This window comes from Artemia sp. Qi Xiang Cuo, chromosome 16 (assembly GCF_049724085.1).
Source record: "Artemia sp. Qi Xiang Cuo chromosome 16, ASM4972408v1, whole genome shotgun sequence".
NCBI lineage: Eukaryota > Metazoa > Arthropoda > Branchiopoda > Anostraca > Artemiidae > Artemia > Artemia sp. Qi Xiang Cuo.
Window position 1 is genome coordinate 10414212 of NC_142809.1, and position 16244 is coordinate 10430455.

The following is a 16244-nucleotide window of genomic DNA, read 5'->3' on the forward strand; positions in this document are numbered from 1 at the left end:
TTTTTCAGGGGGCGGGTTACAAAAAGAAACTTAAAAAAACGCATCAAAAATTTGTTTGTAAGTATTTCTGTTGTCTTTTGATGAATCGGATTTTTTTTAGGGGGTGTAGAGAAGATATCAAACGGGACATCCTCCTGCTGGATACGGCCTTGCTGCAATCCCTACTTTAGAACAAGAAGCCTAACCCTGGTGCCGTAACACTGACTTTAGTGATACCGCTCTTATAACTAAGCTCATAGTTTCTGTTTTTATCCATAGTGTTTATTTTGTGTCTTTTTGTTGTGTTTATTTTTATTCTTCTTGTTCTGTGAGTTATATTTTCTGTATACGTTAAATCACAGATCCCCAGTCCAGTCACAAATAAAGTGTCGAAGGTAACAAGAATTTCATGTACGCCACAATGATGTTTCTGAGAAAAGGGCGTAAGGGCGAACTTCAGAGTTATCACACGTGATCATAAACAACATTAAAACATAAAAATAACACATGAAATAAAATATATAATCGAAACATAAGAAAACAAATGGTGAAATAAAATCAAAACATTTAAAAATGAAGGTTTAATTAAACATGTAATTCCATATAAAATCGAGCATAATTAGCATATCGTCAGTTGGGAATCAGAAGGACTTAGCTCCATAATTGTAAATTTTCAGAAGAGCAGAAAAAAAAACTCACATCTTTTTTATTTCTTCTCCCATTAGCGTAAAACAAAAACGGATCAATACATATTGATTTTACGTACCGATTCTTTTTTTCATTTTACAGTTATACGAGATGAAATAAAAAAGTTGTGGGTCTTTTCCTTTGCTATTCTGAAAATTTAAAATTATGGAAATAAGTCCTTTTGATACCCGACTGACGATATGAAACAGAAACATATAACGGAACATATACAAGCAAAGCAGGCAATTAACGTAAAAAAGAAGAAGAAGCATAAAAGTATACCTCAATACATTCCGCTCCTTGAAAATACACGTAGGAATCACATTCGCGACATCTTGCAGGAGTCTTTAGCTTTTTGAACGTGTGAGAGCAGGCTGCTTTTGACATTGAAGAATGTCTCTCTGATGTCACTCCTTCTGGTGATTGTGGGGTATCACCTACAGGCAAATAATTATATAAATCATACCTCCAACCAGGAAGAGAGGTAAGTAGATTTCACCTCGAGGGGAGGGGGGGGGTACATGTTTTACTGAAACATGCTTAGACCTAAATCGGTTCAACGTATTTGGGCCTTTAACCCAATTCTAGCTGAGATTCTCTTACCCAAACCAGTATGCAGGTATGACGACGACCACGCTGACATCTATCAACAAATGGAACTTTAAGTAGCCAAATTTGACAAATCCACTTTTAAATTATATTAGAAATTTTGGTACTAAAGGGCTTGATAAACTTTTTACTTTAAAAGGGCATTAGGACACCTCCCTTTCTTATAAAAAAGGGTAAATACCAGAACATGACGAAGAAAGATTTTTTTGGTAGGGAGTACTATGTTGCTGTCATATTCTAAGAATTTGAACAAGTCTATGCTAAGATACGTTGCAGGCCATTCCCAATGCTCAAGCATATAAGAAACCGCCAAGAAAATCTTTAGAATATGGCCGTATTTAAACTAGACATCAATCTTGAAAACCAGCATTAGCCGTCAATAGGAGCACAGGGGGCATTTTCCCCAAGAAATTTTTGCCCCCTTCCTAGGTTTTGAAATGCCTTATTTTTGTATTTTCATAGGAAATACCACTTTTGGTATTTTCATTGAAAAAGAATTGCCTCCCCCTCCCCCTTAGATTCGGAAAATAAATTCTGCTCCCCCTCTAATTTTTGTGAATTGACACCGCTGCAGAACAGCAATGCTCCGTTGGAACTTTGCCATTTGGATTTTTTTTCAGAAAATTTTCCCAGTCCTATTTTATGATCTTAGTCAAATTAGCTTCTGAAATGTTAAAATAAAAATGAAAAAATAATGTTTTCAAATTTTACAATAAACTTCAAATTTATTAACTATTTTATGTCAATAAGAACAGTTGTGTAGCTCGATGAGATTTTATACAACAATAGTCATAATTACAGCGAAGATTATAAATTAGTTTCATCCGTAATGACAAATTAGTCAGTAGACAGTTCATTTGAGATGCTGCTAATTAAAAAACGCAGATAAGAAAAACTAACATTCTTTTAAGCTAGACGTAAATAATTTCTGAAACTACACTGGCTAATCATGATAAAACATAAAATCGCAAAGAAAGGAAGAAAACGAGGACAATTAACAGCCAGTAAAAACATTAAAAAATTTATGCAAATATTTCGGTCAAGACCTCCGCTTGACCATCCTCAGTGCAGAATAAAACTAATAAAAATATAAAAACCAAACCTTAAAATAAAAAACTAAAATTGGACGACCCTTTCTTAGTAACGGTGAAAGGGTAACTCCGTTACTAAGAAAGTGTCGTTATAAGCATGTCGTTGCCCCTTACAATACAACTGAATTCATAACGGGTGAGCATGATCCTTTAGAAGATTCGCATCTACTTGACGAAATAAATGATGTCCCCAACCCCCCAGAAAGTGAGCCATCCGATGACTATTATCTTCCTCAGTTAAATGAGGATGAATACTTGCATCGTGAATTTTCCAGTGACTATGAAAAAACCGAGTAGGATATTTTGACAAATATGACTAATTGGGAACTTGTTTCCGAATATATTTATTTAGAAGGTGAAATTGCCGATATTGAAAACAGGCTAAATTTGGACATAAATTATTCTCACATAAAAGAATCAAGGTTATCTGAGACATCTAGCAATGAAAAAGATGAAGCTATTATAGGTGGCGAAAAAGAGACCAAAATCAATGAAGTGGAGATTCCTTTGTTTGAGCCAATTGACGAAACCGCAGAAAAAATCAGAATCACAAATGAGGAAATACGAAAATTAACAGAGGAAAATGAACATCTGTATGGACTAATTCAACGTTCTGAAAGTGAACATGATTTTGGTGGGAGAAATATTCCTACTTGTTTATGTTTAATTGATTCATCAGATTCGGAATCAGGTACTGAGGACACAAAATCAGATAGTTCATCATCGTCGTCTGCATCATATTTTATAAGCACGGGATCAATTCTTAAGTTTATAGAGTTACTAGGAAAACCATTCTCCTCCCAAGTAATTGATAATACCAAGAAAGAACAAAAGTTTGTTTTTGGTTTTGAGTACCAAATATTTTGTTTTACCAATCCGAGTAAGTCTAATCTAAGAAATGATCGAAATGTTTCTAGAATAAGAAACAGCTTTTGGACAGCTCCTTCACCATACATCGGTGCAGACACATTCCCAAGATTATTTATTTCTCGGGACGGCAATATAATAAATATTTTTCTTTGTTTAGGGGGGGCATTAAAAAATTTTGGGGCGGAGGGGCAATCATATAAAAACATTTTGTTTGATAATTAGAATAAGAAGTGGCAGAAATTCCAGAAAAATATAAGATTCACGGGGGGGGGGAGTTCCCACGGTCACGTACTACAATTCGGTATACTAAAATAAAAACTGACAATACTTTGTTTGAAGTTCTTCGCTTGAATGTTCCCCACTTTTTTTTCATGGACATGGTCAAAATAACCTGTGAAATATCCAATTAATATAAAAAACTAACTTTTCCTGAACGACTATTCTATGTCAAAAATATTTTATGTCAAAAAGTTTTTGACATTTTATGTCAAAAATATGGTAGCTTGAAAACATTTTAAACCATAATTGTCACAGTTAGGATGAGGATAATAATTTAATCACAGAAGATCGTTCATTTGGGATGCTGCTAATTACAAAACGCAGATGGGAAAGGTTAACACCCTTTTAAATAGAAACAGAAACGCTAGTAATTTAATAGTTTTGTAAATTAACAGAGTAAGGCACTTGAAAAACTTTTGGCTCTGTTATTTAAAACACAAGATTTCCATTTAGATAAATGAATGAACCTTGTTAACTCGTTGCCTTGATTATGGTAATTGCTTAAGAAAATGGAATTTGCCTTCCGGAATTGTAAAAAAAGATTACCTTTTTAACTATCAACCAACAACCCTTAAATGAGGTGCATCTATGAAATGCATACGAGTGTCATATCGTCCCCCTTCCAATGAATTTGAATTTTTACTTTCAAATCGTCCCGTTGAAGTTAAGAAACGTCCTTTTTAGCTAAGTTCTGTAATTTGTGCTGGTTAATTTGATGGACCTTCGTATCCGGACCAAAGAACTTGTCTGAGGGCACTCTTAAATTTATTTATTGAAGTATTTGTTCAGTCTTGTACGCAGGTATTTTTTCCCCTCCTTACCTCCCTCAATTGCCTTCCCTGAACGACATTACGTGTTGAACATAAACTACGGCTTGGTATATCACCTCATAAGTACGCCAACTAGAACCCTCAATTTTGCCTCAAGAGCTCCAAAGCCTTTATCAGGGGTGGATCCAGGGAGGTTTGTGGTTGGGGGTCGGGGACCTTTCCCCCTTCCAAGATTTTTCTGGTGCCTTCATTCGTTTTTTGTTTTTTACCTTTTTTTAAAATAAACTTGTCAATTTGGTCGATTTTTGTCGCCCTTGTCACATACAGTGGCGGCACATTCCCCCCTAACGTTGTCTAAAGTAGTGTAATTGACTTAGTTAACGCAAGTTTGCGTTAATTAAACTTGCTCCTAACGCAGGTTTATCGCATCAACCTATTTTGAGCCCCCCCCCCTAACAAAAAAAATCCTGGATCCGCCCTTGGTCACGTTGTGCAAGATTTTGCACTAAATCCGTCTTTGGCCCTTATGCTTTAAAGTTTCAAAAAATAAGAGTTCAAATTTTACCTCAAAATTCTTTAAATGGCTTGGTAAGTACCGCACACTTTAAATTAAAATCTGTCATGAAGTAAAACATAATAATTTAGAGCAGGGGTCAGATTATGATAAATTGTCATCATTTGTGACTGATTAAAGTCATCATCATGACTTTAATTAATAAACTGATGTTGTAGGCATAGTTATTATAAAATCCTTCTTATAATAAATCACTTGCTTTTAATCATACTGTTCAGTTGACATGATTGCAAGTGAAAGTGAATTCTAAAAGAAGTTGGGTTATAACCAAGTTTTTGGAACAGAAAAAAGCATATCAAATATTATCAATAGCAACCTGTGGTCTTCAGATATATGTCCTCGGTGCAAATTTTTTTTATGTTATTTTTCTGCAGTCCTATGGTTTTAATTTTTAAACTTAAGACGACAATTTTTCCATCACTTGATAACTGATATTAATTTTTATCCATCAACTGAATTAAATTTCATAACAAGTTTTTGTTATATTATTTTTTAGCAGTCCTACGGTTTTAATTTTTCAGCTTGAGACGACAATTTTTTCATCATTTGATAGCTGGTATTCGGTTTTACCCATCTACCGAATTAAATTTTGAAGTTTCCTGTGTATTTTCTAGACTGAAAAATACGTTGAAAAATATTCAAAAACCAGCGGAAATAGAAAAATTATCGTTTTTTTTAATCGAGACTATAATGTTCTCTATAAGGCCGTAGCCAGGGGAGGGGGGGTACCCGGTTTGAACCCCCCCCCCCCAAAAAAAAATTTTGGCCGAGTCGAAAATTAGTCTAAAAAGTACCTGTAAAGACGAAAAATTACCTGTAAAAAAGTACCGGAAAAAAATCGGGTACCCCCCCCCCCCGAACAAAAATTCTGGATCCGCTCTTGGTTCTCTACGAAAAAGTTTATGTGATATCATAATTCTGGATCGGTGAATGAACAGACCTGAAACTAATGAATTCAATGATTCAAGTTTCAAGTCCACTTGGTGCAATTTACAGGTATTGGCTTAACGCCAGTATCTAGGAATGAAAACCTTAAAGTCTAGTAGAACTACGAAAAATAAGACCAAACCTCAGCATTTGAGCAACTGAAATTTTGCGGCACCAAAATTTTGAAAAAAGTTTGTTTAATAACATATCCAAAATTTGCCAAAATCAGCCGTGCATACCCCTTAGAAGGAGGAAATTTCGGATTTAAATTTCTGGAAAATTTGCTAGATTGAAAGTCTGGGAAGGCCGAAAATGACATCAGAAATAGAAAATTCCATCACTTAGTACCCCATTTCTGAATGTTTTACAATTATGTATTAGATTATTATAAAACCGCTAATGGCATTTTTGCCTAGAGTGAAATGTTGTAGTAAGCGACCGAATTTTCCAATTCTGATATAATTTTAAGTCTTCCCAGGCCTGAATTGATAGGAAATGACCTTTCAATTATATATTTTTTTTAATTGTGTATTATATTATTATGATTCCACAAATAGTATTTTTACCCCTTCTGAGCTCGCTTTGGGTAGAAATTGGGTACTAAAGGAATGCAGTGTTTCAATTCTGATGTCATATTTGTCCTGTCTAGGCTTGAGTTAATACAAAATCGACCTTTAAATCCCAAAAATGTTGCAGAAACTTAAAAATGAGGATTTCACCTTTTTTCCCTGAAAAAAGGTGTATTTCTGTGCTGCCAATTTAGGATATGTTATTAAGCGAATTTTGTTTGAACATTTTGGTACCAAAAATATTTCTGCTGCTCAAATGCCGGTTCAAAACCGTATTTTTACTGGATTATTAAGCAAGCAATAGAACTAAAATCGGTTCTTCGGTAACTGGGTCGGGCCTCTTTGGATCTAACTTTGGGGTAGCAGCTCCCTAATTTTGCTGCACAAGAAATTTAAAAGTGCATGAAAATAGGGAGTTCGGTTTTTGATTAAAATTGTTTATTAAAATTTTGTTTACTACAGATTGTTTATTAGAAAAATGAATAAGATATTATAGAACTTTAAGCAATTTTAGTAAGAGCTTTAAGCAATGCCTATACGCTAGAAAAAGAAGCCAAAAGGTCGTATTGAGGAAGTTAAATAATGGAATATCTATAGGGACGATCAAGAGTGCCACAAGAAGATTTTCAAAGGCAGGACATATACAAACAGGTGCTTTTTTTTACGAGAGTTTAAATGGGTATATATCTCATTTATCTCTTTTTCATTTCTGTTTATATCTTCTTGTTTCTCACGAAGGGGCATCATCCCTGACTCTTTCTTACGGGACTCATGGGAAGGCAAATAAAACCTTTTTCTATCTGATACAGAAGCAAGAAAATCTAATTTGCTAAAAGTAAATAGTAAAACTATAAGAGGAGACGACACAAACTATATATTCTCTACTCATTCATGGTGTCTGATGAAAAACTATATCCTGGCTCTAATTGTATTATATTATTTTTACTCTAGGCTTAGCAGATTATTTTCCCCCGAGTTTGATTTAACCTTTAGGGGGGGGGGCTCGCTTCCTTTCTTAAAAACCAATTTTTACCATATATAGTATAAGTTTTGACTTGGTATTATTTAACAAAAAAAGCACAAAAAAAAAACGAACTCGCGACCCACTTTCCTGGAGAAACAAAAAGTGAAACTTTGATTTTTTGTGTTTGTCTTTTTTTGGGGTCAGAGTTATTGGACATGCTGGAAACAATAATGCTATTTTATTGAAATAACAACCCTCTTAGTACCTATTTTCTCTTTTTATATAATGACACAAGTTTTCACAAATCATAATTTTGAGAAGTAAGTCTAACCATAATGAATTATTATAGTTAGCATTAGCAAAAATCTAATTATTTTTATGTATATATTGTTATCAAGATTCTGGTTTTTAGAGTTTCGGTTACTATTAGCAAGAGTCGCTTTTAACTTCTGTTTAAAAAGGGCGAAAGATTCAAAGCTTAAGCCAGGTCCCAAAATGACGGCTATTGTAATTAGAAAAAGGTGATTTATGTCATTTCTTTTCGAACTGAGATTTTAGCCTATATTCCGAAACCCGGCACACTCAATCTGTTTCTTCAATCCGTTTTGGATCCGAATCAGTTATGTCAATACCGTTCCATGTCCACTTTTTAACTCACAAAATTATAAAATTGATCTTTTAATTTCAAAATTACTTCTATCACACGTTTCATGCCTGAAATTTTGTTTAAATATAGACAACTGCTCAAAAATAATAGTAGAAAACCAAAAACCAATCTTTTTGTTTCTTCTTTGCCCTCTTCTAAATTTCTATAATAATTCATTATGGTTAGACTTACTTCTCAAAATTATGATTTGTGAAAACTTACTTCTCAAAATTATGATTTGTGAATTATGATTTGTGATTTTAGCCTATATTCTAAAACCCGGCACACTTAATCTGTCTCTTCAATCCGTTTTGGATCCGAATCAGTTATGTCAATACCGTTCCATGTCCACTTTTTAACTCACAAAATTATAAAATTGATCTTTTAATTTCAAAATTACTTCAATCACACGTTGAAATTTTGTTTAAATACAGACAACTCCTCAAAAATAATAGTAGAAAACCAAAAACCAATCTTTTTGTTTCTTCTTTGCCCTCTTCTAAATTTCGTATGCTGCAACATAAGTAACTACAACCGTTACCACATTTGAGAAGAATAGTCCTAACCTGTTTCAGTTTCGACTTCAATTTCATCTTGTGATGTATTTACAAGTCTCCTTGCTGGCATCATTGGACTTGCAGGAGGGGAGCCGTCTCTGCTTCGGGTACTATGACTTGAACCAACACTCTCCGTATCACTGTATAAGGTGGGCCCACTTGGTACGTGAGAAACTCCACTGGAAGTTGGCTCCCATGCGTTAATCGGGGTGAATGGAGGGGCTACCCTCTCACTTCCTGAAATAATAAAATAAATGACTGATTTGCATGGAAAAAATCTTGAATAGACAAGTCCTTGAAGCTTAACAGATCTAATAACTCTTGGCATTAAATCAGCTGATAAAGTAAACTCACTGTGCACTTCAAATGCCGTTTAGGTTTCGGCATTTTACGATTTTAAGAAATGAAATATAGCAGAGCAAGCAGATTTTATAGTATTCAGATTCATAGTTTCTTATATATGTATATATATATACAACTAAAACAATATAAATAAAAAGGAAACCATATTATACACAGAATTTTTTGTTTTCAGTTTGATTAGTTTCGCCCTTTAAACAGTATCTTCAAAAAAGTAATGATTTTTGTTATAAATGTAAATTATCCTTTAGCTAGGAATGCAAAAGGCAAAAAAAGAAGAAAATATAACCGCTCAGTTATATTTCCATTTGAATACATTTGACTAATATAATACAGAAAAATCAGTGCTTAAATTTCTTAACTTCAAAAAACTATTAAGCAAATAGGCAAGTTTACAAGCCACCCCCCACTACAAAAAAGAAAATAAAGAAAGAGATTATGATCTTTTACACTCGAAAACTGTTCCCGAAGCAATGGGGGGGGGGTAATATGCAATTAATTGCAACATATTCTCCCATGCTGACGAAAAAGAAAAAAGAAATGTATTGTCAGGAGAAGTTTCGAAAGAAGCTTAACTCGTTCTGGAGCAGAGCCTAACAACGAAAAAGTCATAAAATGGTAATTATATAATGAAAAGCATCTAATTGTATCATCCTTTTTAAAGTTTCTTAAGATTTAGTATGAAAAGTCTTCATCCCCGCCCCTCTAAAAACAAATATAGCTACTTTGATTCAGCCACTGTAATTGACCGTTCCAAGCAATCATAGAGCTACGAGCACTACTTATTAGAAAATTGAGTCCCCGCCAACACCTACACTATTAAACGCGTCACAGGGTACTCTGGTTTAACCATTATTGCACTTTAATTTTATGTCAGTTAGTAAATATCCTTGTCCTCCTCTTAAAGAGTAATTTCTTCTACTACAAATTCCTCCTCCTCCTCCCACCCCCCACATATTCCCACCTTTGACCCTTCCTACAAAAAGCTTGGCCATTGAAATTTCCGGTTATGTATATTAAAGATACTTAAGAATTGAAAAAAATAAATATGTCCCTTCTACTTACCCATACTCCTCAGCCCACTTGAACTCCCTCCAGAAGAGTCCTCGCTGCTCTCCATGGAAAGTGAGCCCCGAGAGCTTCTCTCTTTTTCGAGAACATTCGGTAGGCTTCGCTCGGGCACATATGGTTCAAAGGTAAACGGGTCTGGTCTTGTTATAGTTTGTTGAGAGGTCAGATTTCCGTCTCGATGTTGAGTAGCAAACCGACGCAGGAAATCGGTATAGTGTGACCCAACTTCATAAAGTCGACTTGTTTCACATAATGTTTGATACTAAAAAAAATAAGTATTGGATTAGTGCCAAAAAATAATAATTCTTTAATTACATGAATGCTTTTATGTTCACCGGGTCATGATCTCATCCAAATGAGAGTTTTTAACGTTCGCTACAGCGAATGAAATTGGAGTTGAGTACCTTTTTTTTTACTAAGATGAAAATGCAAAATTTTAGCCAAACTTGTTTGTAGGTCAGGAGGGTTTTAATCCGAGCTTACTACGTATGTGTCAACCCCGCAGTAAGAAACAAACCGCTTGGTCAAATATTTAGATTTATTTTATCAAGACCCATGAATGAAAAAATAATAAGTGCCTAATGTAAATATACCTCAATGAGTAAATTAAAATTTTATAAATCCTAACATATGATATCGATATTAAAGTTTGATTATTTTGATGTCGAAAAACTAGGTTAAATTAAGTTATACCTAATTTGGGCTGTAGATCTATTCCTATAAGTTTTGTTTATCAAGTTTAGTTATTTTTCCCAGATTTTGTCTTCCATAGGGTCTTAGTACAAAACGTGTGTATTTTGTCCAATGACATGCTCTGTCCTCGTGTCGGGACGCATTTACCCTGGGTTTTTGGGAATAAAACATTTGGGGTTGGGACAAGATCTCCAAGTCATAGTAAAAGCAAGTCGTTTGTACATATGGAAATCAAAGATGCAATTAATCAAAGAAACGGGGAATATTTCATTGGTAAAAAGGAAGAAGAAGAAAAAGGAAGAAGGAAGAAGACGGAAGATAACGTTTCTTCTTCCTTTCAGAAAAAGGAAGAAGAAGAAAAGAAAGACACAACCAAAAAAAGAAGAAGAAAAGAAAGACACAACCAAAAAAAAGAAGAAGAAAAGGAAGAAGAAGAAAAGAAAGACACAACCAAAAAAAAGAAGAAGAAAAGGAAGAAGAAGAAAAGAAAGACACAACAAAAAAAAATAAGAAGAAAAGGAAGAAGAAGAAAAGAAAGACACAACCAAAAAAAAGAAGAAGAAAAGGAAGAAGAAGAAAAGAAAGACACAACCAAGAAACGAAACGTTAATTTAATGAAATCACAGAAACAATAGTACCGGCAATATATACAAGAAAAATGACCTTAGTATCCTTGTTTCATTTTTTTCAGCTGCATATTTTTGGTACATTATTTCCTTTCTTATTTTTGGAATCCAGCTTTTGGATGCCAAGGGTGCATCCAGAGTTTTTATTCGGGGGGAGGGGGAGTAAAAAATTTTAAAAAAGAAATTAATAATTTGTTTATATGCATTTTTTGTTACTTTTTTACGAGTCGGGCAAAGCTTTCGAGGCGGGTCAAACCCGGTATAACCGTCCCCAACTGGAATACAGCCTTGTTAAAGGCATAGGAATATATTGGACAGTTTATTTGGATTATGCAGTACCCAAAGGTCAAATGTCCTAAGAAAAGCATCGTGTACCCAAAGTTTTCAGAGGTTTTATAGGACATTTCTTGTTCCACAAATTCAGTAAAGCCCATTCACAACGGGAATTTACTAATGCCACGATTTAGCTAGCACTAATTTGAGCCCAGTCAGAGTTCTCACAGGCTGATACCAACAAAAATTCAATGGATAAATCTGATTGGCCTAAGTTGGCGCTAGCTTAACCTTGGTATTGGTAAAAATCTCATCGCAAATGGGACTTTAAGCTGTTTCTCGGGTATCAGGTTTGGGCCTCTTCAGTACCCAAGAAGTTTAAAGATACTTGAAATTAGTGATGCCAATTACTAATTTCAGTACTCAGAAAATAAAGTATTGAAGATAATATAATGGTATATTTAATATGCACCAACATGGTCTGCTTACAAAAACCATTTTGTCAGGAAAAACATAAGTTAATAACCTAGATTGAAGAAAACCAGCAAAAAATATTTGTCTACGTACTACCTCCCCGTCCCCAAGATCCAAAAATGTAAAGTCATAAGAATTAAAAATGAAGCTTGCTATAGATTATTCAGGGTGTCTCTAACCAAGAGAAAATATATATATAAATTTCCAATAGGTCAAAATGAAAATGTCAGAATGAAGGGAAATATTTAATTGCTGCAGTTTCTAAGGGGCACAAGGGGATCCTTGTGTGAGCCAAGATACTATCATACCATCTATTTCATTTATTGGATGTCCTGGGGCACCGGAATTGGGTAGCTGCTATCCCAATTTTACATATTCTTGGCTACCGAAATTAGCCAACGACTACCCCAAATTTATATTCCAATCAGCACCGGCCCGGTTCACAAAGACCTGATCTTGATGAAAACCAGTATTATTTTTCAAATTTAACTTTCTTTTACGCATCAAATCTTTGGTAAGATTCAAGAAACGTTTTCATATGCAGTTAATTTTCAGTTATTTTTTTTCTAAGTACCATATTATCAATAATATTCATATAAATTTTTCACACAGTGGATTTTCAATATTTTCAGACTAAACATATTATTGCAACAGAGTTCAGACTAAACCACCAATTTCAGACTAAAACGAGAGAATAAAACAACAGATTTCAGACTAAACATACAATGTACCATTTTTTTATCTTTTATTGTTGTTGATCAGGTTGTTGATCAGGATGAACAGTCACAATTAAAATGAAACCCAATTTTTTAGATTTTTTTTTATTGTTGTTGATCAGGATGAACAGTCACAATTAAAATGAAACCCAATTTTTTAGATTTTTTTTTATTGTTGTTGATCAGGATGAACAATCACAATTAAAATGAAACCCAAATTTTTAGATTTTTTTTTATTGTTGTTGATCAGGATGAACAATCACAATTAAAATGAAACCCAAATTTTTAGATTTTTTTTATTGCTGTTGATCAGGATGAACAATCACAATTAAAATGAAACCCAAATTTTTAGATTTTTTTTATTGTTGTTGATCAGGATGAACAATCTCAATTAAAATGAAACCCAAATTTTTAGATTTTTTTATTGTTGTTGATCAGGATGAACAATCTCAATTAAAATGAAACCCAAATTTTTAGATTTTTTTTTTATTGTTGTTGATCAGGATGAACAATCACAATTAAAATGAAACCCAAATTTTTAGATTTTTTAGACCCTCTTTTTATATTTTATTGTTTTTGATTAGGTACTGAACGAAAACAGTCACAATTAAAACTAAAACAGACAATTCACTTTAAACAAGTTGGTGCAAGTGTGGCACGAGTGCTGGCACAAGTTGTTAATAGAACAAATTGGTGCCTAAAGTTGGTGAGGGTATTTATGCCTGTTTTTATTGGGTGTTGTGAAACTTATTGTTCTAGAAATATAAATTGTTGAAACTAAACATATTTTTCCCTTAATAATACTCATTTTCTTATTAAATGCCCAAAGAAACCGACGAAGGCGGAAATACGATGTATGAGAGCGTATCTGCCATTTCGTCTGCAATATTGGCCTAATTTCGCTCGTTTGATATTTTTCCACTTCACTTGTGGCCGATTTGGCCTTAATTAGTCGTGAAAAATTAATACTAAATTTTGTGTCAACAAGATATTATTAGCTTAGAAAATAATTAATATACATGTTAAAGAATGGACATACCCGGACGGGTGGTGACCCAAATGGGGTTTCATTGAGCTAAAATAGAATAGGTCTTCGTGCCCGTTTGTTTTGGAGCCTTACAAAAGTTATGATATTAACAATATAAAAAATTTATGATCAAATACATTTTTTCGTCTGATTATATTAATTTTCTTTTTAAATGGTGAAAGCAACCAATGCCAATATTTGAACGTCAATAATAAAATATTATTAATTTAGAAAATAATTGATACATATGTTTTAGAATCGACCTACCTGGACGGGTGGTGCAGCGGAGGTGGCTTGCTGGAGCTGAAAATAGGCGACCGTAATAGTTTTCAAAGTTTGGTCACCTTGAATCATGAGGTCTCTCACTTCCTGCAATACTTTTCGCTTCGTTAATATCAATGAGGTATGACGTTCATTGGCCTCTGTAACTGCTCCTCTGTAAGCTGTTTCTGATTCTAAGGCCTAAAAAGTAATTATTATATAACAATTTGTCTGTTGGTGTTAATATATACTTTATTAGTAATGGAATCTGAAGTCCGATTCTAATCAAAGCCATGATCTTATTTATTGTTTGTTTTTCTTGAGGAATTATTAGGATCGAAGGGGGGAAATTCTTTCCAGATATTTTGATAGGGATAAATGGGGTGTTTTTGTATTCAGTGACATAAAAATATGGAGATAAAGAGTTGTTAATGTTGGTTTGTAAGTGTAAGGCATATAGGGACCATAATTTTTATTAATTGATTCAGTTTAGATTCAAGGATATGTATTTTTTTTTAAGTTTTACCTTATTGGGAATTTTTGTATTAACATAGCCCAGAAAGAATCATTGTTAATATATATCGCACAATATTATATCTCGCATCTATAGTTAGGTGAATAATTAGATATCTGGCAAAACATTAATGCGTACGGGAGTGTGACCCTTCCGCACTATGGCTAAAATTATTTTTAAGGTGACATTTGTAAAGCGAAGTGGCCATATTTCGGAAATTGGTACAAACAAGTTTGAGGCAAAGGGTAATAGACAAGGGTAATAATAGGTACAAACGAGGTAAAAACAAGGGTAAAAAAGGGTAATAATAGGTACAAACAAGTTTCAGGCATCGAAGGTATGGACACCTGTCCAGAGTATCGGTCCACTGACACGATAAGATTGAGTATTCCATATTTATAATTGCGTATCGAGTATCGTGCAAAGCTCGATACTATATTGTCTAGAGTAGTTACTAAATAAGTCCTGTCTACAATATATCTTTCTCGACCGAAGTTGGAATTTCATAAATGCTTGACAAACACAGGTGTGTTTTCATTATGGCTTTTCAGGTGATGTGGGCCGATTGAAATGGCTTTTCGTTCACCAGAATTAAAAAGCCACTGAAAAAAGCCACTTCTTAGGTGCCTAATTTGTCCTTTGGTGTTTAGAAAACACTGTAGAGACTGGAGCTGCCAAAACAAGTCAAACCAATAAGTACAAACAACTTTCCCTGAAAAATCCAAAGTGGAGATATGCCCTTTTTGTCAGTGTTGCTAACATTAAAAATAGGTTTAGTGTTAAAAAGAGTGGAGAATTATGTCATTAAAATGGAGGCTATAATTAAAAGGGGTTTATAAATCCTTGTGTCATTCCTTTCTGTGACTTGTTATGTGAGTTCGATTAAGCACAAAAAATTACTATCTGAGAACGGATTATTTTAACTTAATCGGAACATGCACAAAACAAAAAAAAAGAACAAAATAGAAGAAATATGCACGACAAATCACGCAAAAGAAGCTCCAAATCATAGACTTATCAGTTTGGATTTGAAATTAAGATCGGGAATTCAAGATAGAAATGCAGCTCCGGTTACAACCATTGGGTTTTACTTGGGACGCCACCGACGGCAATGAAAAAACTGGGGGTACCTTTTTAAATGAAATTAGCGCCCCACTTGACGGTTTTCAGCACCTGGTTGTATAGATAGACATTGACAAATTTGAAATCATTTCTGATGTTTTTAATCTTCTGACGAAAGGTAAGCAAGAATTTGACTTTAGTAGAGAGTGTTAGCTTGAGTGACTATTTTTCTTCACTTGGCCCTTATGCTCACCTGATCTTCCAAATTGCGCAAATAAGGGTATCCGCTTCTTGAGAACTGACATAGCCCCTTAGAAGTATATAAAAAAAAATATCAGAAGAAGTCGGTGATTTTTCAAAGGGGATCAAATTAGACCGAATGCACGGTATATCTATGTATTCTATGTTTTCCACTCTCCCCATCACAGTTCATATAATTATCCAGTAAGCTTATCGCAGATCATTTCTGGTCGTCGTTCTCGGTGCGAACAAAAAGCTCCTCCCACTTATTTCTGCATTAGCGGGAATGCGGGTTAGTCTGTTTCCGATTGTTTCCGACAAAGTGCATTATTCGTAATAGCGAGTTTCCACTTGTTTCCGACTAGATCACAGTCTGACTTGTCTACCCGTGAAAAGATCTGACTT

The 16244-nt window shown here is 34.1% G+C and overlaps 1 protein-coding gene and 1 pseudogene across 2 annotated transcripts in view; one reads left to right on the forward strand and one right to left on the reverse strand.

The window, feature by feature from the left end:
* The window catches only part of LOC148942553 (rho GTPase-activating protein 45-like), a 311254-nt gene that overhangs the window by 18079 nt on the left and 276931 nt on the right, over window positions 1-16244 (reverse strand). For both annotated transcript variants that reach the window (XM_089102066.1, XM_089102067.1), the window contains 4 exons: window positions 14030-14224; window positions 9948-10215; window positions 8532-8759; window positions 949-1103 (listed from right to left, as the gene is read on the reverse strand). In XM_089102066.1, the coding sequence (XP_088958192.1) occupies window positions 949-1103; window positions 8532-8759; window positions 9948-10215; window positions 14030-14224 (846 nt within the window). The remainder of the gene's footprint in view (window positions 1-948; window positions 1104-8531; window positions 8760-9947; window positions 10216-14029; window positions 14225-16244) is intronic.
* LOC148942554 (uncharacterized) lies at window positions 1203-7341 on the forward strand (annotated as a pseudogene).